This window comes from Oxyura jamaicensis, chromosome 13 (genome assembly GCF_011077185.1).
Source record: "Oxyura jamaicensis isolate SHBP4307 breed ruddy duck chromosome 13, BPBGC_Ojam_1.0, whole genome shotgun sequence".
Taxonomy (NCBI): Eukaryota; Metazoa; Chordata; class Aves; order Anseriformes; family Anatidae; genus Oxyura; species Oxyura jamaicensis.
In genome coordinates, this window is record NC_048905.1 from 4260496 (window position 1) to 4287585 (window position 27090).

Here is a 27090-nt window from a genome sequence, read left to right on the forward strand (position 1 = left end):
TACAGTGAAGCCAAATATCAGGTTACTGTAATAAATCTCAACTTTAAATCAACAACAACAAGGTCTAAGCATTAAGCAATTCTAGTCTGAAGAATAAAGCTTATATTTTTTCTAAACTCAGTTGCCAGCAGAATTTCATTTAATTACAGAAAAAAGTCCCATTTAACTCAGAATGCAGAGGCTATTTATGACTTTTTACAGCAGCAGCTGAGGATGAAGCAGTGTGGCTGCTAAGAGCCCCAGCTATTTCTGATGTAGAGTTGTGTTAGAGTTGTTTTATTTAGAGTTGTGTTATTTAGAGTTGTGTTAAACCCACCTGATACATGTCAACATCATTAAAGTCACATCTTCAAAGGCTGCACGTTAAGAGATTGCAGTAAAGCCCAAACTAGCTTCCTGTTGAAAAGCTAAACAAACAAGATAAAACAGAGTGGTTTCAAAAGGTGTTAAGTAACTCTCTGGAGACTACAGAGCGCATGCTATCAGCCCGGGGCTCCCACCTCAGGTCAGACCTTTGCTGTTGCTGGATGAAGGCAGACTGATGTTTTGGATGACAACGGGATAAATTCGTTGTAAGATTTCCACAAATATTTCAGAGATAAGCAGCAATCCAAGCTGAGCTGCCCTAGAGCTCCATGGTCTGTGTGTGTTTGTTGTTGCCCATAGGGTGGAAGGCACCCAGGGCACCGTGATGCAAAAGGTCGGGGAAAGTCTTTCTGATCAGCAGAGCTGCTCCACAGGGGTACAAGGGAGGCTGAGCTCTCGTGGCGCTGACCTGGGAAAAGAGGAGCAGTTACAGCAGCAGCTCGTCGCTTGGTACCCGGGCTGCCCAGCCACCTGTAGCATGCTGCAGCCTTCTGAGTAATGGGAAAAGCAAAGCTTTGTGAAGCATCTCAGCCCACTTCTGTGTGGAGATCTCTGAATGACATCTCAAAGCTTCAATAAACCGAGCATCACGAGCAGGCCATTGCCTCACGAAAGCTAAAAAATAGCAGAAAGCAGAATGCTACCAGGTAGGTCATCCAGAGCAGGCTGGAAGTTACCTGATTAAAAGAGACACTTTATTTTTCAATCCCTATTTATTAAAAAATAAAAATTAAAAAATTAAAAACTGAAGGCACATTTTCCAGCAAGGTATCCAAAGATATAGCTAAGATATATCCATAGCAAAGTAGCAGGGAAAGCAGAGTCCAGAGCTAAAGTAATGATTTATTTATTTATTTGAATAAGACACACTCAGTTTCCCAAGAGACTGTAAAACAAGGAAAATATTGTACCAAAATACAGCTTTAGTTTTCGTAGTCTAATAAGTGATCTGTGATTTTATATCAGGCTAAAAAATGGCAGCTCAGGAGGACCAGCACATCTCTGAAAAGAGAGAATGAAAAGCCAGGAAGATGTTCTTGGAGCCTGAAGAAAGATATGGCCTTTGATTACAGTGCTGTTGTTGTATGTGTGGGAGCAGGTCAGGGGAAGACAGCAAACTCATATTTCTTCAGAGGAGGCAGATACGTGAATGAAATCATGAGCAATGCCATGTTTATTCTAGTTTAAATGGCAAGTGTCATTTCAACATGCCTGTTCTCAGACCTGTTGAAAGAACTATTAAGAAGCCTATTCAAGAGTGCTGGACTTGTTTTTGCTCCAGTAACTTTTCAGGGCCAGCCACAGTGTCTGGGCAAGAGGCTTTCTGGGTGCAATTCATTTCTGATATATTGTTACGCCTTCTGATTCAGAAAAGTCTGTTCCAAATCCCCAAATCTAGTAACTAAAGGCAGGAGAGTGTTAATCAAATATCGCCCCAGGTGACCAAAAGCCTTACTGTGCCATCAGAGGACTTTCTAACCCAAGTTTTTTGATGTTGAGCAGCATGCCCTAAACACAGAGCTAACAAACTGAAACACAACTTCACCTGCAGCATTGGCTCTGCTAGTTGAGGCAATCTCTGCTTCAGTGTTCCACCTTCCAAGAACAGAGATGTAACCTTCCCTTTGGAGCAGCCCCACCAGTTTGCGCTCACTTCTTGTGTACTCGCTGGTGGCAGGAACACGAGAAGCCCTACAAACTGCTCTGACAAGTCCCGCAGCAGCTGTACGAGCCTGCCAGCACTGAAGAGAAATGAAATATGTTTAAGTCGCTTCACGTTTCAGATCTGATGCTCATGAGCAGGCTCATTAACGAGCACGTGCTGCCGTCCCCACAAGCAAGGTCACAGCACCCCGTGCACTCACCTGCCCCGAGCCCCAGTGCCTGCAGAAGTGCTCCCAGAGGCTGGATGAGCTGTGGTTTAACGAACTTCACCAGCCTGTTTGGAAATGAGCTTAGAACCAAGCTGAGATGGTTTCACTTCTTCAGTGGGGTCAGAACCCCAAGGAAGCCCACCTGGAAGCACTGCTGCTGCTGAAGGAGCTGAACTGCATCCAACCCCTGGCAAGGGGAGAGCCCCAGAAGCCAGCACAAAGCAACAGATCCCACCTACGGAGGCTGGAGCAGGTTTGGATTTCCTTGCTCAGGAACAGCTGGCTCTACCTCAGTCACTAGAGATGAGAGATGAGCAAACTTAACGGAGAAGGTCTAAAACTGGGGCTGTAGCTGTGACCTCAAAGTGTAGCTGTGACCACGCAAAGTGTTGCGTGGGAGTAGAAAAAAAATCTGTTCATTGAGTTGTTTGGTAACTTCTGGAGAGAATTATTAGATCTGCCAAGAGGCCTGCAACCAAGCAGCGTGGGCTCCAGGAGACATCTCCATACACAGACAGCACCCGGGGCTGACCCCACCTGGATTCGCCATTCCTGTTCCAGAATCTCGCAGCTTCAGTCCCAGACATCAGTATTAGTCACCACCTGCACAGGTGATGAAGATTCAAAGAAAACAACAACAACAACAAAAAAGCTCTCAAACTCAAACCGGCAGGCTTGTACCAAAAGCTCTGCATTTCATGACAGAGGTGGTCGCTGTTTGACCAAGCTTCTCTCTCTGGGATCCAGCTCTAAACAAGTATCATCACCGGGGCTGTGGTAGCAGCTTCTGCAGATTTTCTGCCAGCAGCTAACGTACACGAGACGGGTGTTGCTGTGAACGCTGGGGCAGCTGCACAGGTCTCACAATGGTCAGCTCACTGCCAACAGCCCGAGTTACTGAGGTGGGGTGACATTTCCAGAGCACAGCGAGTGGCAGCTTCTCTTAAAAACTGGTTGCCAAATACCCTAGTTGGAAAGATGAATCAATTGCAATTTAAAAATAAATAAATTTAATGGCCAAAAGAAGAGACCAGGTTATTAGATGTTGAACACTTGCAAATCCCCTGGTACCAACAAACACAGCATGGAGCCTTACAGCTCGTGATGGTTTTGTTTGTTTGTTGTTTTTCCTTATCCTTCCCCGTAAGTGCAGACACACACTACTCTCGGAATATTTTTGCACACTATTAGCTCAATGGCATGCCTTTCATGAAAGGTAAATCCTATACTGGAGCTTCTCTTTAACCCGGGACAAATGGTAACAGCAATGTATTTGGAGGAAAGGGGCAGGTTTGTGTAGCCCAGCACTGGCCACGTCAGAAGTCCAAGGCCTCACTTCAGAAGAGCAGTTCGGCATTCCCCACGCCTTGCCTGCAACTCTCCAGCAGTGACCTGAGAAGTCTTTGTTACAGAGTCAGCACGATCAGAAACGCCTTTCCCTCCTAACTGTAAGGTACTGATGTAAACGCTTGTATTTACTGGTGTAAACACTTCCTACACGTTCCCTGGGAAATCTTATCTAATAAGAAATGACATCAGTAACTCCCCACAGACAGCGAACCAGAAAAAAGCCTGCTATACAAGCACATAAATAGATTACAGTAGGGACAAGTGGATAGTTTGCATATCTGGGCACGACTGGGTTCTGAGACGGGCAGCTTTCCCTGCACTGCCCGGGGCCTGTGCAGGAAGGCGAGGAGAGCCTTGTACTACTCACAGACAGCAGACTGCTCTCCAAGCTAATCAGCCATAAAACTGTAGATCTTGGTTAAGATTTTAAATGAGATCGTTCCTTATGTGAAACGTAACAGTGTGAAAATCAAATGCAGAACTGAGCAAAGCCTCTGAATGCCCCTCCAGAAGGTGTTACACTTCTCCAGTGAATCCATCAGCCTGAGATGCTGAAGCAAAACGCTCTTTCTAGTAAGCAAAGTTACAGACACGCGATTGTCCCAGAAAGAGGTCTATCCCCCCAAAATGAGAAGACGCTGGATGCTATGGTTCCTGCTCTCATGAGCCGGGTGACTGCTAGGGAAGCACGAGCCCTGGCAGGACCTTGCTGGGAAATTCATGCAAAATGCCTGCTTATCAGTGATCGTGATAGAAAACTGATAAGGGACCATAAACTCAAAGTCAAATACTACACGTGACATCAGCTCTAATGTTAACAGCCAGCACTGGGTCCAGGTCAGGGAGACAGACCTAAGGTCTATTTTCAAAAACAGCAAGCAATTTGCTGCAACCAGTTTCCGTGGTAACGCCTCTCTCCTACACCTTTAACGCTACAGCTTGGTACGAGGTTTGCACACAGTGCAGAGCTCGTCCCCTTCCGTGCCAATGCCGGTTCCCCTGCTGCTTCCCACCTTGTATTCCTCTGCTGCCACCCGTTCCTGAAAGCCAGCCTCTGGCCAAAGCTCAGGGCCGTTCGTGCTGACACCGCTCACCCCCGTACACGGGTCTTCACCAGGACCTCAGGAGCGAGCCGCTCCCCACAGCCCAGGGAGGCAGCTGAGGGGCACCGAGCTGGTCGGGTACGCGTGAGAGCAGACAGGCTCTGAGGGTAAAGACTGAGCTGACCACGGCCGCTGGCAGGTCATGGGCAAAAAGGAAGGTACCCTGGTGATGGAAGAAAGGCAGATGTCATGGCCAAGCTCAAGAAGGTGCACGCGGGGCACTACAGGTTGGTCAGCCTCAGCACTGACCGAGGAGTAAGTGCTCCTGGAGGAGGCATCCCCGCACACAAAGGACATGGGAGCAATGAGGAACAGCACGCCTGTACCAGGGGCAAACTCTGCCTGACCAACTTAGGAGCCTGCACTGGCTCTGTAGGTAAAAAGAGCAGTGCCTGTTGTTTACCTTGACTTTTGAAAGGCCTTTGACATAACCTCTGGTCTGCTTATAACCAAACTGGTGCAATACAGAGTGAATAGGTGCACACCAGGGGGGAAAACTGGCAGAACCACCACTCAAACAGCTGTGACTTGCAGTACAGAAACAACTCACTTTGATTTGCAAGTATGAATCTTAAGTGCTGTAGTGGGTTTATGTGGCAAGGTTTTGGTAGCAGGGGGCCATGGGGGTGGCTTCTGTGAGAAAGATCTAAAAGCTGCCCCATGTTTGGTAAGGGCCCCACTGCTGACCAGAACTGAGCCAGTAAGTGATGTTGTTTGCACTTCTGTGAGAGCAGATTTAAGACAGGGGAAAAAAACGCTGCGCCACACAGCAGCTGGGAGAGTGAGAGGAGTGAGGAACAGCCCTGCAGGTGCCAAGGTCAGCGAAGAAGGAGGGGGAGATGTGCTCCAGGTGGCGGAGCAGAAGTCCCTTGCAGCCTGTGCTGAGGCCCATGGTGAAGCAGGCTGTCCCCCTGCAGCCCATGGAGGAGACCACGGTGAAGCAGGTGGGCCTGCACTGACAGAGACCACAGCCAGTGGAAGACCCCTGCCGGAGCAGATTCCGGGCCGGACCTGCAGCCCGTGGAGAGGAGCCCACGCAGGAGCAGGTGACCTGGCAGGAGCTGCTGCCTGTGGGGGACCCAGGTTGGAGCAGTTTGCTCCCAAGGGATGGACCCCGTGGTACGGACCCATATCTGGAGCAGTTCTTGGAGAGCTGCTGCCTGTGGGAAGCCCACGCTGGATCAGTTCAGCACGGACTGCATCCCGTGGGAGGGACCCCACAGCACAGGGGATGAAAGTGACCAAGGAGTGGCAGAGAAGAAGCGCTACAGACTGACCATAACCCCCCTCCCCTGTGCCACTCAGAGGGAGGAGGTGGAAGAGGGTGGATGGGGGGGGAAGGTGCTTTTGGTTTTGTTCCTTTGTTCCTCGCTTCTCTGGCTTGTTAGTAATAGGCAATAAATCTTACTATCTCCCTATTCTGAGTCTGTTTTGCCTGTCACAGTAATTACTGCACAATCTCCCTGTCCTTAGCTCAACCCTTGAGCCCTTTTCATATTTTCTCCCCGCTCCTCTTTGAGGAGGGGGAGTGAGAGTGTGGTTGTGGTGGAGCTCAGCTGACACCCGAGTAAAACCACCACAAGTGCTTACTCTGCCTCAACACCATACAGGCCAGAGGCCATTTATCTTCCAGGTCTTGCAGAGTTTGGAGTTCGGCTATCCAGCTTCACTCTTAGTATTTCTTCCCTGTCAGTAGATGGAACTTATCTCATCAGCTGCTTGAAACATGCCCTTTGTCAGCTTGGATCCTCTTTCACTGGGGTCTCATTGTGCAAAGGCAGGCTGGAACACTTCCTCTGGTCATTTTGTAAGCTATTTTAGGCAGAGAACTGATACATCTCCTTTATCATTATGCAAAAAGAAAAAAAAAAGGCCACCTAATGCAGAATGCTGCAATAAGCCGTGGCCAAAAGTTTCTCCAGAATCTACATGGTAGAGAGGGTGAGGTGCTCGTATACCACAGAGGCATCTGCCCCACACATCAAAATTTGAGCTGAGACCTCTCAGAGCACTGCTTCCTTTCTGTATGGCATAATGTTTATGTCCTTCACAGGAAAGGCACCTTCAGTGGTGTGCCCTTTAAAAAGGGATTTTTTTACCTACAGAAAGCTCACAGCGCTGCTTCTGCAGCAGCTTACGGCTTGCTGTAACAGAGATTCTCATCAGTTCACTTCCTGTGGCCAGCTTGCAGGGCCCATGTTAAGAGTGGGGGCCAGCCCCTGCAGTCACTCCTGAGACCCTGTAAGGCCAGAAGGGAGCCACCACTGCCAAATGAACTCTCACAACCACGTAATTGGAGGTTGCATACACGCTCTCCCCTGCCATGCAGACACAGTGCAGCAGGGGCAGTGCTGTAGCCCTGAAAATGCTCCTGCCCGGGGCACGAGATGCTCGCCGTGCGGAAGACGCTGCGCTGCTGCCTTGCCTGCTCCTCACCAGGAACCGGAGATGCTGTCACTGCTCCTGTACTGCGCACAAGGCAACTGCTATGATTTTTCATGCTGTAGCCTGAAATACTTATCAAAGACTTGGTGATGGGCAGACATGCCTTCAGAGGGGGCTTTCACTCCAAGACAAAGCTGATCTTTGTCTTTTTAGTAGCATGGATTAAAAATGGAGAAATTGCAAGGATTCTTAAAAAATAAAAAGGAGGCTGGGATTTCTGAGTCCAAGAGAAATTAAAGTACAGCTAGCTGAGTTGTCTTACAGTAGGAGGAAGTAACTTTTTAAATAGAAACAAAAACCTTTTCTTTAAGCTTATCTGCAGATAAGATGGAACTAAATGCAGCTGACACAGTTTACCTGGAAAATTGTGCCGAGCTCTCTCACAACTGCACCAGGAAGCAGTTTAACAGCTCAGCTGAAAATCTAAGCTAGCTCCCAGTAAAAGCTAGCATACTACACTCAAATAAACAAGTCACAATTCTGCATTAAACAATTGCAATCCAAACTAATTGTCATCCCAAAAACTTTTTTAAAAAAATGTGTATTTCTTGCATGCTTCTGTCTGCACCACTTTGGTGACGAGTTCTTTGCCAGACTCGGTGGAGATATGCCTCAATGGCACTGTCAGGTTTCACTTTTGGTAATTTAAAACTAAAACCTGTAGGTTGGATAGCCAAAATATTTGTAAAGTGAATCCTGAAGCCCAGTCTTTGACACATCAAGATCATCACAAGATGAGTTACCAACGTGGTGCTGTGGCACAGACTTCATTTCTGAAAACTTACCTGTTATGCACTCAAAACAACTCCAGGACAATGAAATCTGGCTTCACTAAAACATAGACAAAGGGCAATTCCGAAAGAGGATATATTGCAATTCATAAATACACAGTGTAATTTATTCAGTAGGAAAATATAGCTGCGTCATCTGAGTGCACGAATCTGGACACATTCCCAAGTTAGCCTGGAAGACAAAGCTAAAACTTAAGACATAAAATGTTTTTAAAAATAAGCTGAATCTAAGAAATACAAAGTAAATTCTTCTTCTGTATTAAAAGAGCATGAAAACTATACCAGTCATGCTTCCTTACTGTAAAATGTTAATTAATACTGTGAGGTTATTATTTATCAGCAAATTATATATCAACAACTTATCAAAAACACCACCTGACCCCAAAGCCTACAAAAACAGGCAATGAACAATCTCAAATTATTTATTAGGAAAAGACAAAGTACTGCTTGAACATTCATACAGAACAAATGCTAATAAAACCAGGAAAATAAACTGTAAAAAGTAGGCCCATCACAGAGGAGTTGGCTTATGACAAAGTAAATTAAATGCAAACTTCAGTCATGCAAACAAGCAATAAAGTATTATTTACAGTTTTGATGGGACGAGTTACAGCATCGGCCACATTTAGGCCCCAGTGAAATTAGTGAGATAATAAAGGGATCTAATCTGTACATTCAATAACAAGGCTATAAAAAGAAAAATAATTTAAACAATTTACAAGAGCTGTGTTACAGATGGCATAAGGGTATCATTTACAAGAGTTGTATTAACAGGTGACACAAAGGTATTAATCAGGAATTTATGAATAAAAATTTGTAGCACGTATTTTTACATCACATCTTCAGTGTCAGAACAGTAAACAAGGAAGTGGAGACGTAACATGAGTGCAATGTAATAGAATAAGGCAACTTAACCAAATGGCTCTTAAGAGAACTTCCATCCTCCAAGGGTTTACAATTTATTAATTTGCCTGTTCATTTTGCTAAGCATCTAAAACATCTGAAGACAGGAGTTGGTCATGAGCAGGCCTGCACATGGCAAGTCAGTAGATGGAAAAATCAAATACACATTTGTTAAAATTTGCTAAAACTCAGAAATATAGAAAAGTGCAGATGATAAAAAGCCCTCTATAACCTATAACATCAAAACACTGATTCACGTTCTAGATGCTGTCATTTAGTACTTAAAATATTTCACTAGTCTTATAGTTATCCTCTGTGAGGCACAATCTGAAGTATACCTCCTCCTAAAGCACGTATTCACAATGTTCTTAAATTGATGCTGGAATTGTGAAATGCTAGCAGTTTATAGCAAAGATTAGCAACTGATACACCTTATTCCAGTTTATTTTGTAGACTAATTAACATATTTCCTTTAAAAAGAGTTTTAAATGGTACTTCTCCATTTTTTTCAACAGCTTCCCCACATGCTAAAAGGAATGTCTGATTTCTTGAAGTTTTAGCAAAGAACAAATGCTGATCTTGTTCTAGCTGACGCTAACTGCTTGAGCAGCTACGATGACAAAACAAGCCTAAGGATAACACTGAAAGCCTGCAATGAGAAGCGATCCGCCTCATAGTGTACAACCGGAATGTCACGGGCCTTACAGAAAGCAGCACAGGAAGCTAAAACCTGTCAATGACTTGCCACGCTAACAAACAGCCCACCTCTGATAAAAAGAACTAAAGGAAAAGGGAAACTCAAAATATGGTAAGAAGTTATTTGCAAATAATAGATTTTAAATCTGTCAGAAGGACCAGACTATACATATTTTATTTACAATTTCTGTTTAGAATGTTTATTCTCAACAAATGATTTAGCACCAGCAGGAATATGCAACGTAGCATTACTGTGTTCCCCAGGCAGAAGGCCCTGAGGCCAAACCTTGCTCCCATTTACGAGATCTACTCAAGTAGCTGAAGTGAGCAGGATTTGGCACTCAGTTACGCAGACCTGGACTGCTTAAACATACTTCTGTTAGCACATTAATAATTACAAACATATTACAGCCTCTTTTTATGTTTCCACAAAGTGTGAAAAAATGCTTTAAAAAGTTTAATAATTTGCATGTGTGAATTAAAAGTAACAAAAGCTTCTTTACAGACTTCTACCTCAAAGAATTAGTAATATTCTATCTCAGATGGCAGAATACTGGCAATGTACTTTGGAATACATTAATAAAACCTCACAAGTGGACAATTACCCCTCTGTCTGTATGATAAGGCATTTTTTGTCTCCCATGGTCATGTCTGATGACTTAAAATAATTCATCCATTTTACCCACAATGACCTTAACCACACTCCTTCTCACTGTGCATTAAGAATAGAAATAGAAAGATCAGTAAAACCAAAACAGTAACTGCACGTCAAGTGTCTTCCTAGCTCTGCACAGTAATCTACAGTTCCTGGTCAAACACTCCCAGTCTGACCCACAACTGTTTTGTTGTTTGCTTTTTGACCTAAAAGGTCTATTACGTACTGCGTATCTTTTAAGCCCATGTACTCAAAAAAAAAAAAAAAGGAAAACACCAACAAGGGAAAGAACTAACCTCATGACACATGGAAAATGAACTCACGATAAATGGATGACCACATGCTGATCTGAACTGCACTGATCTTGATCTGTTCTCAGCTGAAGCAAACTGTTCCCTTGGGATTATACCTGTCCAATTTCCAGAATGTGAACAGTGAAAGTGATGTTTAAAACATAGTTTGAATGTGAATTTAGGCATTAATGTTAGTTACTGACTGAATTTGTAAGACACCATCTAGTCTTTAGGAAGCACAGACTTATTCGAGAAAAAGACACTAACTAGTTTCAAATGCTAGAATCTGTTATAGTGAAACATTTAGGAATGAGAAGTTACTGTGACTTATCTGAAAGTAGGTATTTCCTGAAGACCTATACTGGATAGAGAAAAAGACTTAATATTTCAGTCTTTAAAGGCAGTATCATCAGCTTGCATATACACTACCAACAACTCATATGCAAGCAGGAATCTCACAGTACTACTGAAGGAATATTTAATCTATTACGAGAAACCAGAACTTAACTTTTGTTCTTAACATGCAGGCTGAGAATAGAGGGGGACAGCAGGATCTCATTCTTTCTAGGCCAAAACTCCCAGTCTTCAAAAGGAAGTATTCTGTGATGTGCTGAGAGAATCACATAGGTGCTTGCTTGCAGAACACTAGACAAAGAGAGGCAAAGATCTTCAAAAGGTACAGTAGAGATCTGAACACTGTTTTAAAATCTGGACCAAAATAAGACAAAAGTAAGTTATGCCTATGTTGCTTCTCTCTGAACTGTTATCTTTATTCAGGTTTTGTTAAAAAATTCAAGTGTTTAGCCTTAACCTCTGCAAGCTTTAGTAAAGAACACTGAAGATGTGTTCACCTCATATTGCTAAATATTCAAAACATATTATAGAAAAGGTTCTCTTCCTGTTAAAAATGCTGTTACCCTATGTAGAAGTAGAAAGGTGGTAAAGTTTAACAGCTGTAACAACTTGGGAGAGCTGCATATAAAATGAACTTCTTTGGCCAGAAATAATCTGTGCTCACCTGAATAAGAACTAGTAGGATTTTTAGGGAGATACTGATAGAATAAAACTGCCTCATGCTTAAAAAGATCGAGCTGGAGAGAGACGAAAGTGCAAAGGCATTACCTCTAAAGATAAGGGCTGTGGGGATGGGCAGCCCAAAACCTTGTGCTGTTCTCCTGGCGTTTCTACTAAACTGGATGGAAAGGATCATCTCCACAGCCAGTAAAGTTATCAGATAAGCAACACTGGTCAAGAAGTCTCGTGAATCAAGTCCCAGTACCATTAAAATTGGCATTACATGAAAAACTTAAAAGGCACTCGCATGGCTGACCAAGCTGAAAGCAATTACACATTCAGAATGAGCTTTATGCTTTACAAGTATCAGACAACTTTCCTTTAAAGCGGTCCTACGTGAGAAGACAAGAGTAGCCCTGAGAAAACCCCAGATGTCCTCTACTGTAGTACACTGAATCAGTTCACTATAAAGCAGCTTCAGCCAGTTAGCTCTGGGGAACAGGAATGGCAAGTGTGAAAATGAAAACAGAGATCAGGAAAAACGAAGTTACTTCAGTTATGCGTATAAAAGATACAAGCCCATTCAAATTTAGAAGAGAATTGAGATAAGATGACTTTAAGGCTTATCCTGCAACTATTTGTGATGCCTAGTATTTCTAGGGGTGGTAGAGCCAATCTTTGGAGACTCTAGGAACAAGTTCTAATTTGAGAGAAAAATGAGACAAAATGAAAGATCTGGCTTTAAAGCCAGGCTTAAAAACTTTTTTTTTTCCTGTAATGAAGTAATAATTGTGCTGATAAAACAAATGAAAGGAAGCCTTTTTTCTGCAAGCTCAAGAAAAATAGAGGTAGGGCATACTTTGATTCTCACAGTAGTTTCTATCTATACAGTACAGCTATTCAAGAATTACTGCATTACTTTACTCTGTAACTGTACATTTTACTTTAAAAATGTCTTTTAGGTCATATCAACTTCAAATAGTTTAAATTAACCATGGTCACGGTCATTAGGTAACCATCTCCTGTGTGCGCTTCTGGTTAAATACATACCACACCAACTACTGCTTCAAAAGCAGCTCTCAGTAACACAATGAGAAATGAAGTAGCAGTAAATACGGTCTAAAGGAACTGTTTCTAATTAGGCTGTAGTGTCTTAAAATACTTCACCTTGCAAGAAAAACACAGTTGGTTCACAAAATTTTAAGGAAGCTGTCAAAACATTCAGAAAATGTTTCCTGAAGTTTTATAACCGAATACAGGTTACTTCCTATAGTCAATCTTGAAAGGGACAGCGTACAGTACTCGTAAGACACCATGAAAGCCATATTCACCTGTTTTCTGAAGTGCTCTGATTAGCATTATTACATCAGTTGAACTGTGAGTTTGTTTTTTTAATGTCTAGACTGAAACATCAAAGCAAGCACAGAAAATTCAGTAGGAGTACTAGGAAAAGCACTGGTAGATGAGCTGTATTTGAGATTGGCATTGGGCTCAGTGAAGTGGCTACTCTCAGTTACTGCACTCTTAAAGGAGCATAAGCTTATTTATTTTTTAAAACCGTAAGACGTTAATATGGGGCTTTGAATTTAAATAAAGGAAAAAAATTGCATACAGCTTTCCAGCGTATGAGGTGGATGTATCTGAATACAATGCGGCCACGCTGTGGAATCATCAGTTGCACATTAAAACCCAACACTAACATGTTCTAGTTTGGTTGTTCTTCGTGCACTTATAGGAAATAACATTAAAATAAATTATCATAAAAATGGGTATTTCTTTCATATAGCTAACAACTGTATAGTGTCCTTATAAATTTAAGATCTCATGCCCTGCTTCAGGACTAAACTTATTACAATAATCCCAACTGCAAATTTCTAAAGTAGATAGGAAAAAACGATCAGTTCCCAAGTACGGATTTTATCCCAAGGCCACGGTTTGATAAATGGTTCCATATTGCAAGTGCACTGCCTATTGGTCCTTTTAGTACTGCAATACAAACTCTGATGCTGTCCTCAACTTCCAGAAATCAAACTTCCAAATCCAAAAGCAAGGTAGCCATCTTCCATTTTCAACATTTAATTAGAGTCTGATTACCTCATATAAAATTAGGGAAATCAGATTTTCAAAATAGCTGGATGGGACAAAAATTTTCTAAGCCTCCATATAAGTTAGCCAAAGCATCAGAATTTCAGTATTCCATTTTTAGTTTGTTAGGAGGAAGATTTCTTCAACTCTCATAGGCTTTGTGGTGTCTTCACAAATAATGATTTATGATGTCAGAATCTGAGGACGCCCCTAACCTGAAGGCATTTTTGGAAGTCACATCCTCAAATTAAAAAAAGAAAGGTTTTCATTAAATCCTTTTCTAAATCTAAACAAAGAGAAAGGGTCTTCCCAAAATCACAGGTGGTTCTTCAAGTAAGCGAAGAGTGCAAGTAGAGGTATTCACAAAACCTTCACGACATCAACTGCTTATTCTTCTGCTTTGGCTGACTTTTTGTGTTTTTATTCTTTCCGCTGTAAACTAAAGCATTAATAGTATTTCCAATAGACAGGAAAATAAAATAATTACTATTGTTACCATGGGAAACCACTGCCTATGGTTTCCTCATCTTGTTGATAGTACCTTACTGTTTTTACAGTTGCATGCATGAGAGAAACTGTGCTCATACTGTAGCATAACCAATAAAAATAATGTTTCATTCATCACTTACATACAAACCCAGTGGGCCTAAATCCTCAGGAATTAACTTGCAATATTTTAGTGCCGGCATTCCTTCTTCCGGAAGCTTGTTTTCAGAGGATGTATTGCATATTAAAAGTTCAATATTGGCTACACGTATTAAAGAACATAAATGATATCCCCAAACATTTTGCTTTTGAATGCCCAACAGAGTAAAAAAAAAAAACCTTCCTTATAATGGCAATATTCAGTAGCTCATCACTTCTTACATTTAAAAAGTTACAGAAAATCTACCATTTTCTTTTCCCATCCCTAGCCTTAGTTCCCATTGCCATAAACAAGTGTCATCCAGGTGGAAAACAGTTCAGTGCAGTGACATCTCGCATCTCAACTGAAGTTTGGCAGCCCGAGAAGAGCACCAACAGCTCCAAAGTATCCCTGTTGAAAAGAAATGAGTATTTCAGGTTCAAGTAGGACATGGATTTCTTTGAATCATATATTTCAGTAACAAAGCATCTGGCTTTATGAAACAAAAAAAAATTATCTTTATTATTAAGCTTAACTCCAGATTCTACCCTAAGCCTCCCCATATACTGCAGGACTTCTAAGACACAGCACTGACTTAAAGCACAGAGTTTTTGATTTTGTTAAATAGAGGAGCCGCATATTTTGGTTGCCAAAGGATCTTCAATATCCACAGCTACATTATTTCTATGGTACAAGAATGAAATTTATTAATCTAATTGCGCCTCACATTTGTAAAACAGTTAAAGCAGCATCTCCGAGCTTCAAAACCCTTTTTTGGACTATACACTTGGCCAGACACAGAGAACAATGTTCTCCTGTTGGATTATTTTTCCCCCATGAAAATTACGAGGTTCTCCCTTCCTACAACTATAAAACATAGAAGCATTTTGAATCTTCACTTGACAAAATGCAAGAATTTTAAACAGATTGAAGGAAAATCTGAAGGGGTAGGACTAACAAGGAACTGTTCTGCTATTACTGCGGACACTTGCATAAAGACAGACTACTGTCAGTCTCACGATAAGTGATAAGTGAAAAAAAATGTGCGAATTGACTGAAGGGTACGAGATCTAATAGTGGAACATTTGCAGACCAGCAAACTGAGGACAAAGATTGCCAGCCCCTTACCAAGAAACTACGTGTCTCCCAGCTGTAAGAGCTGTCACTAATACTGATTACCTATGTTTTAACCAACACAAGTCAACTCTGTCTGGATTACATGCTGACCTAGATGACAGAAGCTACCTTAAGGCAGGTTAGTCACAGAGTATAAAAATCATTTCAAAAAAGTGTAACAAGTATCTGTGGTGGCACAAAATCAGTCCTGATCAAAAGCAGCATCAACTTTCAGGCTGTTGCTCAAGTTCAGTATTTCAAAGGCCTGTGCTATAGATCCCACTGCAATCTTTGGACATCTAGCACTTAGTATTGTTTCCAAGCAAAAACCAAGGAAGGGCAGTTGAACCCTAGCATGAAGTTTAACATTTCTTGTACCTCTCCAACAAAATCCAAAGCATGATCTAAGATACTCCAAACAGGCTGAAGTACTTCCCTCCCTCCCTGACAGAACTGTCCCCAGAGAACCAGTGCAGCATGAGAAACACCGGACTTTCAACACCGACTGAGTACTCAGTGTCTGAGGATATCACACGTAGGACAACTACTCAAGACATGCACTTTTATCAGGGGTAGAACAATACATCACATAAAGGCACCACAGCATACCTCATGTTCTAGGAACAAGGCCTTCAGCTGGCCTTTTGACCAGTAATCCAGTGCATACGCAAGAAGCTTCATTGACAAAGTATTCACACGCAAGAAATTGCCAACAAACACAACTCTATTTATTTTCTAAAAAAAAAAAAAACAGAAAAACAGTAAAGGAATAATTCTTTTCACTGCATAACACAGCTTTGACAAATTAAGCTATGAAACACCACCAACTCAAGCAAAAAATAATTAAAATATAATTCCTATATTTAAAACACCTGTGAAAGAGGAAGAATACTCCAACACTCAAGAATTAAAGCTCTTCAATTTACAGAGTAGCATTTGCATTTCAAATTAAGTGAGCGTTTTCTATAACTAAGCCAAAGAACCAGCCATGCTGAAAGGAAAATTAGATGGGAAACAAAACTTGTGTTTGGTAGAGAAGACTCAATGCCTTCATAGCCCTGTACAATGCTGCTTGATCCACATGCAACAAGGCAGCACTGTAAAGAAGCCGAAGACAGTAAGACAGATGTTCGTTTCATCTTCAGACCTCAATCATTATACATCGGTGTAAGATCAGACTAAGACTGAAGTACAGCCTGAAACTGAGCTATGAATCTTAGTTGAATTAAATGCAAGGAAGTAAAAATCATTAAGTTTTCCCAATTCACTGAAATAAATCTGACATTAAATGGAAGCAATGTTAAACACTGACTTAATGATACGAGAGCAAGAACCAGAGGAGATTTAATTGCATTAAGGGTGTTAGATGAATGCTTGTATAGATGTTGTTACAAAAACTAGTATGACAATTCAACCTGTAGTCAAAGGACTAACATGCAACCATTTTTTGCTATCCTTATTAATTCATAAGGAACACAAAACAAACCTCCTGTGAGGGCACCCAAAAACAATTCTGCTTGTTGCTGGAATTGAACTAATTAAATCCATTTTAATCTTTATAGATCTGTTCAAGGTATCAGTTTGTGGATTTGCATTAATCAGTTCTTATGACTTGTAGTTTGGTGATATAGGTGGAATGAAGCCAAAAAAAAAACCATCCTTAAATGTAAGTTGCATACATTTGGCTGACACTAAGACCATGTGCTTTCAACTTCCCTCTTATTTTAGCTCTTTTGTTACCAGGTTTCGCCATAGAGGACAAAAAAAATTCCAAACCATAATTAATTCAATACCTACAAGATTAACTTTCTTCTTTAAGATGGACATGAAAGATCAGAAAAGGAAATTGAGGGAGAAGTTACAATATTAAAACCAGAAATATGTATTATTAGTTCAGCGCCTATATAAAATGGTTACAGCAGCTAACAAGGCCGTTGAGATATCAGACTAGAGCTTTAAATGCAGTTGCCTTCGGACTTTTCAAAGAAAGCTGTTAGTAAACCTCATTTCATACAAAATTTGTTGATATTTAGTGAGGAAATCCCTGGTGCTTAACCATCCTACGTACACAGTATGCTTAAATTCAGTATTCCACAGGATCTTGACTGTCCCCGCCAGTTACTGAAACTGAATGCATACTGATTTTGTTCAGTGGAGCTGTAAGAAACTGAAGATGGCACGAAACCATCTCTGCACTGAGATGACAGGTGTCAGTAATCCAAAAATCACAAGTTAGTAAAAATTAAAAATACCATTTCAGTAGAAGCAAGGCTTTCTATGAGCTTTAATCAGAGAATAATTTCAGCTTGAATAAACCACTGGAGGTCATCAGCTACTACTCACTGCTTAAAGCAGGACTAACTTCAAACTTACTTCAAACTTCCAACCTGCTCAAGGCACATTTTGAAAATCTCCTTGGACTCCAGTCTCTCCAAGTCCGTATTCAACCAATCTCCTTGTGGTCATCTTTTTTGCCTTATACCAATCAGATTTTCCTTTGCGGCCTAGGCAGCTGCAAAGGTACATGGGTGCCTCATGGTCAGGTCAGCTTGTCTGCCAGTACACTTCTCTCTTTGGCTACCTTCTAGCCAGTCTGTACCTCAGCTTTGCTTTTGCTTTGAGGATGTTATCCTGGAAAATTAATGAGCTATTCTGAGCTTTTTTTCCCCATCAGAGCAACCTCCCACATGATCTTGCTTCTTAATTCCTCCCCCAGAAACAGAATCTTGTCATACTCAAGTCCATCTAGAGTCTGTATTCTGCTCCTTGCCTTCTTCACTTTCCTCAGTATTTTAAACTCTGCTATTTCTAGGCTGTTACTGACATCCCCAGCTGGTTCTTCTTCACTCATGACTAGCAGGTCCACCACCACACTTGCCTACTCAGCCTGCCAGGCATGCGTGTCAGAAAATCATTCCAAATACACTGATAAGTAAGGCAGTCCCCTCCTGAGAACTAGCACCTGCAACCACAACACATATTGCAGCTAGCTAAAGGACAGTCTGCCTTCTGCCACCAGGGCGGTCTGCAGCAGACTCACACCACCTCCGTTGCTAGCCTCCCACCAGTCCTCACTTGTAAGCTTCTGGCCAAATGCTGCCCTCTCCCATCAAAGCTGGGTGCATTGAGCCACTCCCGCACAGCGTGACCTCCCTGCTTCTCCTTCCTGCCCGTTCCTCCTGGAGAGCCCCTACCGCTGCAGCTACCCCATTACAGAAGCTATCCCACCGCGTCTCCGCAATCCCACTGGTATCACTTCAAATCTGCACATCTGCTTCCAGATCCTCTTGTATCCCATGCTGCATGTGCTTGTGTACAGAGGGTTGAGGGGCCCACAATCATCCTCTTTTCACGAGGGCACTGCAAGTTCTTTCAGCACAAGACTCTGTGCTCCCCCGGTCCTTGAGTTATCTGCCGACTCTGGGCTCCACTCCCTAAGAGAGCTAGCTTAAAGCCCTTCTCAGCAGGACATGTTCCCCACTGGCAAAGATACCCTTACCCCAGTTCATCAGGTGGATCTCAATTCTCCTCTGCAGTCAGTTTCCTCAAAATGTCCAGGGCTTTAAGATGCCAAATCCCGGCTGGTGGCACCAGACATGCACCCAGGCATTATCTGCAGCACACATTTACCTGTCCCCCCCAGCCTCTTACCTTGCTATCAAGGAGGAGAAAATGATGAGCGCTTTCATAGGCCTGCAGTCACCTTTGCTACTTTAAGGTGTATAAGCTTTTCAACTGCTATAAGTGTCAGTTTAGGTGATGTAAGCCTCCAGAGACAGTCAAGACATTATACACCAATTCTTAGTTTTTTATTACTACGTGAGTTTGTTTCATTTGAGAGCACACTAAAAGATTCAAAATTATGCATCAGTTTTGCAGTCACGTAATCCAAAACCAAGTAATCAAACTATGTAATAAATCTTTAGAAGTTTTTACCTCATTTACTGCACACATCCGGGCAATAGACCCGATGTTATTTGTGATGGTGACCAAGATGGCTCTTGCAAGATCTTCTTTACTAACAGACTCTCTCTTCTCTTTGTAAATCATATTTCCAAAACTAGAACAGGGAAAAAAAAATCCAGTAAGTATCAAGTGGCCCACGTGCATTTGAAATAACTTCAGAATCTTGCTTTTATGCTATAACAGAACTTGTCAGGTACTCGTTCATAAGGCGCTGCCTTTTCAAGTCCATACTAAATACAGTTTAATTTAGGACCTCACAGCTAATACTACATGTGCATTTCTCTGTTTACAGGAAAGGGTTGATCCTGTTACAATAAGGACTCCCAACAAAATCTTGTTGCCTAGATTGCTGATTTTCACGAAGAAGCAACTGTGACAAAATATAGTCTTATTCTTAGGCAAGACTACTTTACAAACCTAGTCACTGTGAATGAAGTCAGTGCCTAAGTGACTGGTGGATCCTACAACTCCTCATGCTCATTTCCTCACTCACAATATTTATCCTGTCCTGTCTTCTAAAAGCAGCAGAAGTAAAACAGATGAAGTTAATTATTTTATGATGGGACACAAAGCTCTGAAACAAAATAAACAGTTGACAGAATGCTATTTAGGTTGTATAAACACAGTTCTAGATTAGAAGGACATGCTCATTACTATCCACAGTAAATCATTTCTCATGAACCACCAAAAAAAAGAAACAAGCCATGGCTCCATAGCTACGCACCATTTTTTACAACTAAGGACTCTGTGTGTCAGATCTAAGACACTTCAGAGCCAGAATCCTGATTATACTAAGACTCAAAAAGTCACAGAGGTTTCTAAGGGCCTTAAAAAACAAATGAGAACAGAAAGAACTGACACAAAGAGGTAGTAAAGATAAACTGACTACAAGTGTAAAGTTTGCGTATTTTAAAATCTCTCTGTGGAAGCTTGTACTCAGCTGGCTAGAGAGGGAGAAGAAATGAGCTACTGTGAATTAAGACCTCCTTACTACCAAATGAAAGCAAAAAGACTGAATGAATTGTTGTGTATACATTAGTTTAACTCCCAGTTTTTTTTATTCTTACATTTAAGGGTAGAGAAGCTGTAACATCATGAGTAATCTTCCCCATTGGACATAAAACCAGCAGCTGTGACAAAAACCTGCTGTCAAATACATAAACTCCCATGGTGCAAACTTGTGAAGGCAACAGCCTTCACAAGTGAGACAAATTGTTAAAATAATATGCCAGGTGCCTGTACTGACCACTATACATATAAAAAAGTACACCATATATTGAAAAACAGACACGAGGAGATACTACTACTGAAAGAGCAACAGAAAAATGCCTTCCTCCTCTTCCACTCACCTTCTCCCTGGACAACAGCTGCACTAAAAGATTCTAGGAAGTCAAAAAGTAATTGGAATTAGTTTTTCCTCTGCACTTTGTTCTTGCCACTCCTACGATCAGCTCACTTCGAACTGACATGAAGAAAAATGCTCAGCTACATATGACATACACATCAGGTTTCTTCGGTATCTAGCTAGCAAGGCACATGTAGCTGCATGTGACTTTAGAACTTTAGGATAACCCAGCACATACACTTCTAGAACAAAACGTAACTTGATTACAGTAACACAAAGAATTTCTTTTTGCACGTTCTAATGGTTTAGGTCTTGTTTTTGAAGCCATACTACCTCAGTCTTACAAAGAGGAAAAAAAAAAACAAAAACACGCAGCAATGAAGAATTCTTGCTTACCTGGAAGCTACAGCCCATCCTGGCAAGCCAAATCTTTCATAGTCTCCTCCATAAATATCTCGAACCAGCTTGTCAGCATGTGTGCTGTCTCCTTTAGATGCCATTTCCAAAGCTTCTTCAAAACTTTCACATCCCGTCAACAAACTGCATAAACCAAGAAAGGTTCCTCCACCTAGACTAATACAGAAAAACAGCTCCCTTTAAACACTACTTCCTCATCAGAGATTCTTACGTCTGACTTCGGAAAGCAAATAAAGCCATCTGAGTAAGACATCAAAATGTCTGCTTTCTTACTCAAGGTTCACTACAATAATCACTGATTAACAACTGTAACAAGTAATTTCAAAGAAGCTAACTGTACAATCAGATAATAAATGGCTAATAATAATAAGCTACCAGCATGTCAACTGGAAAACTTAATCAGAAACTGAAATACCCTGAAATGACACTGTGCCACTGATTCTGATCCTTGAGGATCTTCAGCAAAACACACATGGACACATTTATGCTGACAGAGCAACAGAAGCACAAGTTCACTGGACACATTATAAAAACTTAAGACAAAAGCTGTAACAGTCACTAGGGAGCACTGCTAGCTTCTACCTATTGATAAATAAAACATTTGCTACATCTCAATGACAACAACATGGGGATGGGCTTCAAAAATACAGCTGTAAATTAAAGGTTAAAAAAAAACCTTTTCCATACTACAGAGAGGGAGAGAATATGTGGGCTGAGCCAGGGAGAGAAGAAACACTGCAAAAGCTGAAGGTTCCCCATTCCATAGGCAACAACCCCAACATAGTTTTCAAGTTACCTTGTTCCAGTTACTCTCTTATAGTTGTCTTTGGAATGGACTGATAAAATACTGACTCCTGAACCAATGTTAACCACCAGCAATGGGTACGGGTCATCCAGGTTAAAAGGCATCTTTTGGCATCTCTCAGGTTCTGAGGCATTTCCAAAATAGTAGCACTCTGCCTGGCCGTTGAAGCTGACAGAGTCTATATACAGTAAGCCTTTGACAAGGCAGTCAAGCTCATCCAGTTTGTGCAGCTGGAGGTTTCCAATCTGTGTTAAAAAATAAAACAAAGACAGTGTCCGTGTGTTCTGACATTGCTTAAACATGCTTCAAATTTGTGAGTATATTTATCCTGCCTAACTCCCAGAAGCTATCTCAGATTTCCAATTCGGCAGCTTCAATCCCACTGCGGTGCCAGTGAAGAGCTCAGAGCTAAGTTCTGAATACCTCCATTAGCAAAATAGACTGTCTATAAACGCAGCTATCAGTCATACCACAGACAGGCATTATAAATAGCTGCTTTAGGAAGCTCAGAGATATCTTTTGAGATACTCAGACATGAATTCACTGAAAAATTAGTAGCGTTTTCAAAGAAAAAAACAGCAAATAACCCAGAGACCCCTCATGTGATGTTGGTCAAACCCAAATGTGCGCAACCTCAAGGTCTGTGGGTTCCCTCCCATCTCAGAATGCAGAGTTACTTCTACAATAGCAGCAGATGAAAATCTAAGATAAAAACCTAAATAGCATCCTATCATTGCTGCAGCTTTATGAGCACTCCAAGGACTACGAGAAAGCCACAGGTCAGAAATTCCGTAGGACACTAGGCTCCTTACACACCAGGCTCTTCCTTGGTCTTGCACATGACACTTAAGCTGTTGTTTCCTCATAAAGCACCAAGACAATTTAACAAGTTCTGTGGATTTCAGGAAGGCTCCAGACTCTCCAAAGAAGGATCACACGCTCTCCCTTACCTGCAGCAGGGCATTCCAACAGTTACAACGAGTCCAACTGAGCAGCTAATCCAAGAAAAAGCCATGAAGCACCTCTCTGAATCAGAGGAGCTCACTTTTAGAGAACAGCCTGGGTTTAGATCATGAAGCTGCACCAGTCAGACTGGGTCACATGCTACTGACCAACCTCATTACCAGATCACAACGCTGCCAGTCCCCTCCTCTTCCCCCAGCTCATTTCAGCATCTCTTGCCCTGTTCACAGCTATTTGTGAAGCAGAGTGGCCGAGGTTGGAAGGGACCTTGGAAGATCATCTAGTCGAACGCCCCTGCTGGGCAGGAGAGGTGAAACCTCACTGCTGAGCAGACCAGGGAACCAGTCCAACACAATACATTTCTGTGGGGTTTTAGATAATGAAGCTGTACAGATTGTTACCCTATCCCATAAACAGTTGTTGCACCAGCTCAATGCAAGACTGGCACAGGAATGGAAACAGGAGCAGATTTTCTGCGCTGCTGCTAGTCTTGTCTCTAGAAGCAGATCTGCAGCCACTTTGAAGCTAAGCCGTGCGCACACTGGATACGGTGACAAGATTCTCAGCTATTAACCTTCTGACAGAAACCGCACCCGAACAAATGATCCATTTTCAACAAGGGAAGAGTCAAAACACCTCAGGGAAGTCCCAAACCCCACTGCTGTTGAGAAAGACTGCCTTAGAGATACCCATTCTGTCACACATCTAGAAACAATGTACTGGACCAAATCCAACAGAAACCACCCACAGACACTGAACACCTGTCATCAAGAACTGCAAAAGAAAATCCAAAGCAAGTCAAGCCCCTCAGCACTTGAAGTACATTCTCCCACTGGGGAAAAGACAGATTAGAAGACAGTTGTTCTCCATAACGCCATCCCGCATCTTTACATCAGAAAGCACGTTTCTAGATTATCACGCTTATGACTGCAGAAGAAGTTAATGGCTAAGAACCTTTGAGCATGCCGCAATTTTTCTAAATACTGCTCATTTCAACCTGTCACCAGCAATGCTTCAAGCATCAGCACAAGGAAAGGTGGGCTACCTACTGTGCGAAAGTCTTCTTCAAACTTATAAGCGCCACCTCCCGTGGCGCAGAGCACCGTGTGTAGTGTTGAAAAGTTTTTATTTCTTCCCATTTGGATAAAAGTAGGCAAATCGTGAGTTGGAAATCTAATAAAGTGCAAGTTTCCTCTGCGACCAAAAATGGTTAAGTCTTTCAGCTCAAGGTGGACATCTCGAATGCCAGTGGATCCATACGCTACGTTGGATGTCAAATATTTGCGGATGCTCTTCAAGCTTTCAACTTCCTCCTGCTCCTCCTCTGCAGTGATATCGATGGGTTCAAAATATGCGAGTTTCACCAAAGTTCCCCCAATGTCCATGCCAAACCATGGGAAAGCTGTGGAGATAAGAAGCGCTTCATTAGCTTTGTGAACCAGCAAAAGCAATACACCTAAACTTAAGACTGAACCAATGCTATACCTTTCAGAAGGATATTGAACAAAAATCCTCCCAAGAACAAAGAATGAGCACTCGTTTCTATTAAATTGTCTGAAATACACCTCTGACCAACGGTAAAAATGGAACAATGAGCAACTATTTACACCTCGAAATGCTGTCACGTGCACAGAAAACTCAGCTAACCCCCTCCCAAGCCACACACTATCTTTCTAGAAGAAATTCAACTACCTCTTTTTTTTTTTTTTTTTTTTTTTTGAGACCACAGCATTAAGGTAAGCTTCCTTCCTCAAGTTATAGTTCTGACATAGTTTAGCAAAAGACTGCAGTGCACACTGGTGAAAAAACAAGTTGCACGTTGCAGCTGACGACAGCAGCAGGACAAGCAGGCATCCTCCAACAGTTACTTTGTCTTGCTCATGCAACACGTTGATTTGATAGGAAAGCATTAACTTATTCACATGCATTATAAAATTGACACAGGAAGTCCAATTTATGAAAACGAAGAGAACTGTTCACATACGCCACTGCAGTTACAAATGGCTTGTAATTTGGAAGTTACTATTGATTATATAAATAATGCAAAAAGAAGTGCAAGCAAGACAGAGTTACTGAATCTAACTTCCCTTTTCTACATCTCAGGTAGGAAGGGGCAATTTCTGCAAGACAAAAATACCAGCACTTTGCCTGCATCACTTTCATGGGATGACTCCCCTCGTCTTCCCTCTAGACAGACCTTACGCAATGGCAGCTCCACAAGACGCTTTGCTCACATTTGTCATCTCCACCCCCAAATAACCTTTGGAAGTTTCTCTTACAGGCTCTGGCCATTCTTCCTCATAAGGATTTTCTTGGAAGAGCTATCGCAACTGTTTGTTGGAAAGGACCTCTAGAGGTCATCTCGTCCAGCCTCTGCTTCGTGCTAGCAGGAATGCTGCCTATGCTAGACGAGGTGAACTACAGCTCTGGCTAGCCAGGACCTGACAGCCTCCTCAGGTTTTCAAGGATGGAGCTCTCATAACCTCTCCTGCCTCCGGTTACACCAACTACTTGGTGTAAGTTCTTCCCAATCTGAGTTCGTTACCTCCGTTAAAATGCCTGCCACTTCCCATCACATCCAAGGGAAATTTAAACGGCCCTTCAAGGAGAGGATCACACCGCCACGCCCAGACACCGACCCGCATCAGAAGCCGTAAATCCAGCAGGTGCCTCCAGCCTCACCCTCACCTATCTTATGACAGAGACAGCGCTCAGTCATTGCGGTTGTGCTTGCTTTCTTGATGCTAAACGTCATGGATAGAAGTGGTGGCAGGCTAATCTTCTCAACTCGACTTTGTAGGCTCTTATCAACAGGCTAATGGCCTCTTCTCGTACAATGGTTAACCACTTTCCCACCCCCCTCCGAAATTTGGCTCCAGCACCGATGATTAAATGCTCACTTCCTCTGAGAACTTTGCACTCACTCAACAACAATTCTCCTGAAAAGTGTCCGTCTTTTACCACCTAGCTACAAACCATTTGGCTAGAAGTGCTATGAGGAGCCCAGCCCAGTTTCACGGCCCATTTGGGCATATAAGCCAAATTCACTGCAGTGCCTGTCATTTGGAGACACATAACCCCCAGCTACCAACGGACCTTTCCCATCTCTTCCAAAGCCCTCGGGGACCCGCTCCTTTTCAAACATCCAGCTGCTCTGCCACTTCAGTCAGCGTGACTGATCAGCAGCAAAGATCTGCAGAATAAGTCCACTGCCTAATAAATTAATTGCTATTATAAAAAACCTCCAGCTTTAAAATATGCAACGTTAAGATGACAAGCTGAAATAAACAACCGCTCTGACACTGTATTCTTTCCCGCACTGCTCCCCGGCCCAATTGTCTCCAATTTCCATCACGCAAAATCAACATCAAAGTTCACTTTCAAGATCCAAAAGCTTGCAACTACAAAGCCCCTACTAATTTGAAGCAATTAAAACTTCTCGTTGACATTTGACATTGTTTGAACAGGAGGTTTAAATCCACTACTAGAGAAAAGAACCGAGGCCCAGCAGACATCCCTGAAATTAGCGGTTTTTGCATTAGAAGTAACCTCCGAGTGCTTTAAATTACCAAAGCACTATAACGTCTTACGGACAGTTCCTGCTTCAAAGTCACGATACTGTTCATTAATATTCATTAAATGTGATACCAGGAGGAAAAAACAAAATCCATCTGAGCTGTACTTTTTGTAAACACGACTACAGCCAGCTCGGCGATTTCCACGCGCTGGCATTAACCAGAGGCGATGGCTAATTACGCGCTACAAGATGGGTAATCCGTTTCCTTGACACAGCACGAGAAACGAGGCATTTACGCAATCCGAGCGCGTTCCCCGTTTCGGGCTGGCTGCAGCGCTACCCCGACCCGCGGGGCGCGGTGCCCACCCGGCCGCTCGCTGCGTCCAACACCCGCCCTGCGGCCCTGCCCCGGCGCGGCGCCGCACACAGGCCCCGCGGGCCGCTCCCTCTGCCCCTGCCCCCGGGTAGCGGCGCCGCACCGCCGCGGGGCCGGGCGTGCGGCCCGGGCCCTCCTCCCCCTCCCGAGGGCAGCCTCCGGGGGCTCGGAGCAGCCCCGGGGCCCCCGGCCCGGCACGCAGCGGCCCCACAGGACCCCCCAACGTCCCCGAAGCCCGGCCGTGCCCCGTGCCGGGCAGCCCTTACACGGCTTCTTGGCGTCCTTGATCTTCATGGCGCGGCAGCGGCGGCCGGCTGCGCTGCGCTGCGGCCGGGGCGGGCGGCGCTGGGGGCGGCGGGGCCCGGCCCCTCGGCCGATGGGGCGG

At 42.9% G+C, this 27090-nt stretch overlaps 1 protein-coding gene across 1 annotated transcript; it reads right to left on the reverse strand.

Moving 5' to 3' along the window:
• Window positions 1-8333: 8333 nt before the first annotated feature.
• On the reverse strand, window positions 8334-27084 carry PANK3 (pantothenate kinase 3). Its single transcript, XM_035338375.1, has 7 exons — window positions 26972-27084; window positions 23862-24214; window positions 21841-22094; window positions 21024-21200; window positions 19253-19376; window positions 15926-16051; window positions 8334-14611 (listed from the first exon to the last, which is right to left on the reverse strand). Exons 1-7 carry the CDS (start codon window positions 26997-26999, stop codon window positions 14561-14563), a joined length of 1113 nt encoding a protein of 370 aa, XP_035194266.1. The 5' UTR covers window positions 27000-27084; the 3' UTR covers window positions 8334-14560.
• Window positions 27085-27090: the final 6 nt, after the last annotated feature.

What these genes read in the sequence shown, in the direction of transcription:
- PANK3 (XM_035338375.1), bottom strand. Translation starts at nt 26,999, where the DNA reads ATGAAGATCAAGGACGCCAAGAAGCCGT. An exon ending in CAAGGACGCCAAGAAGCCGT is followed by an intron (nt 24,215 to 26,971) that starts GTAAGGGCTGCC and finishes TTATCTCCACAG; the next exon opens with CTTTCCCATGGTTTGGCATG. An exon ending in TTGAAGAAGACTTTCGCACA is followed by an intron (nt 22,095 to 23,861) that starts GTAGGTAGCCCA and finishes TTTTTAACACAG; the next exon opens with ATTGGAAACCTCCAGCTGCA.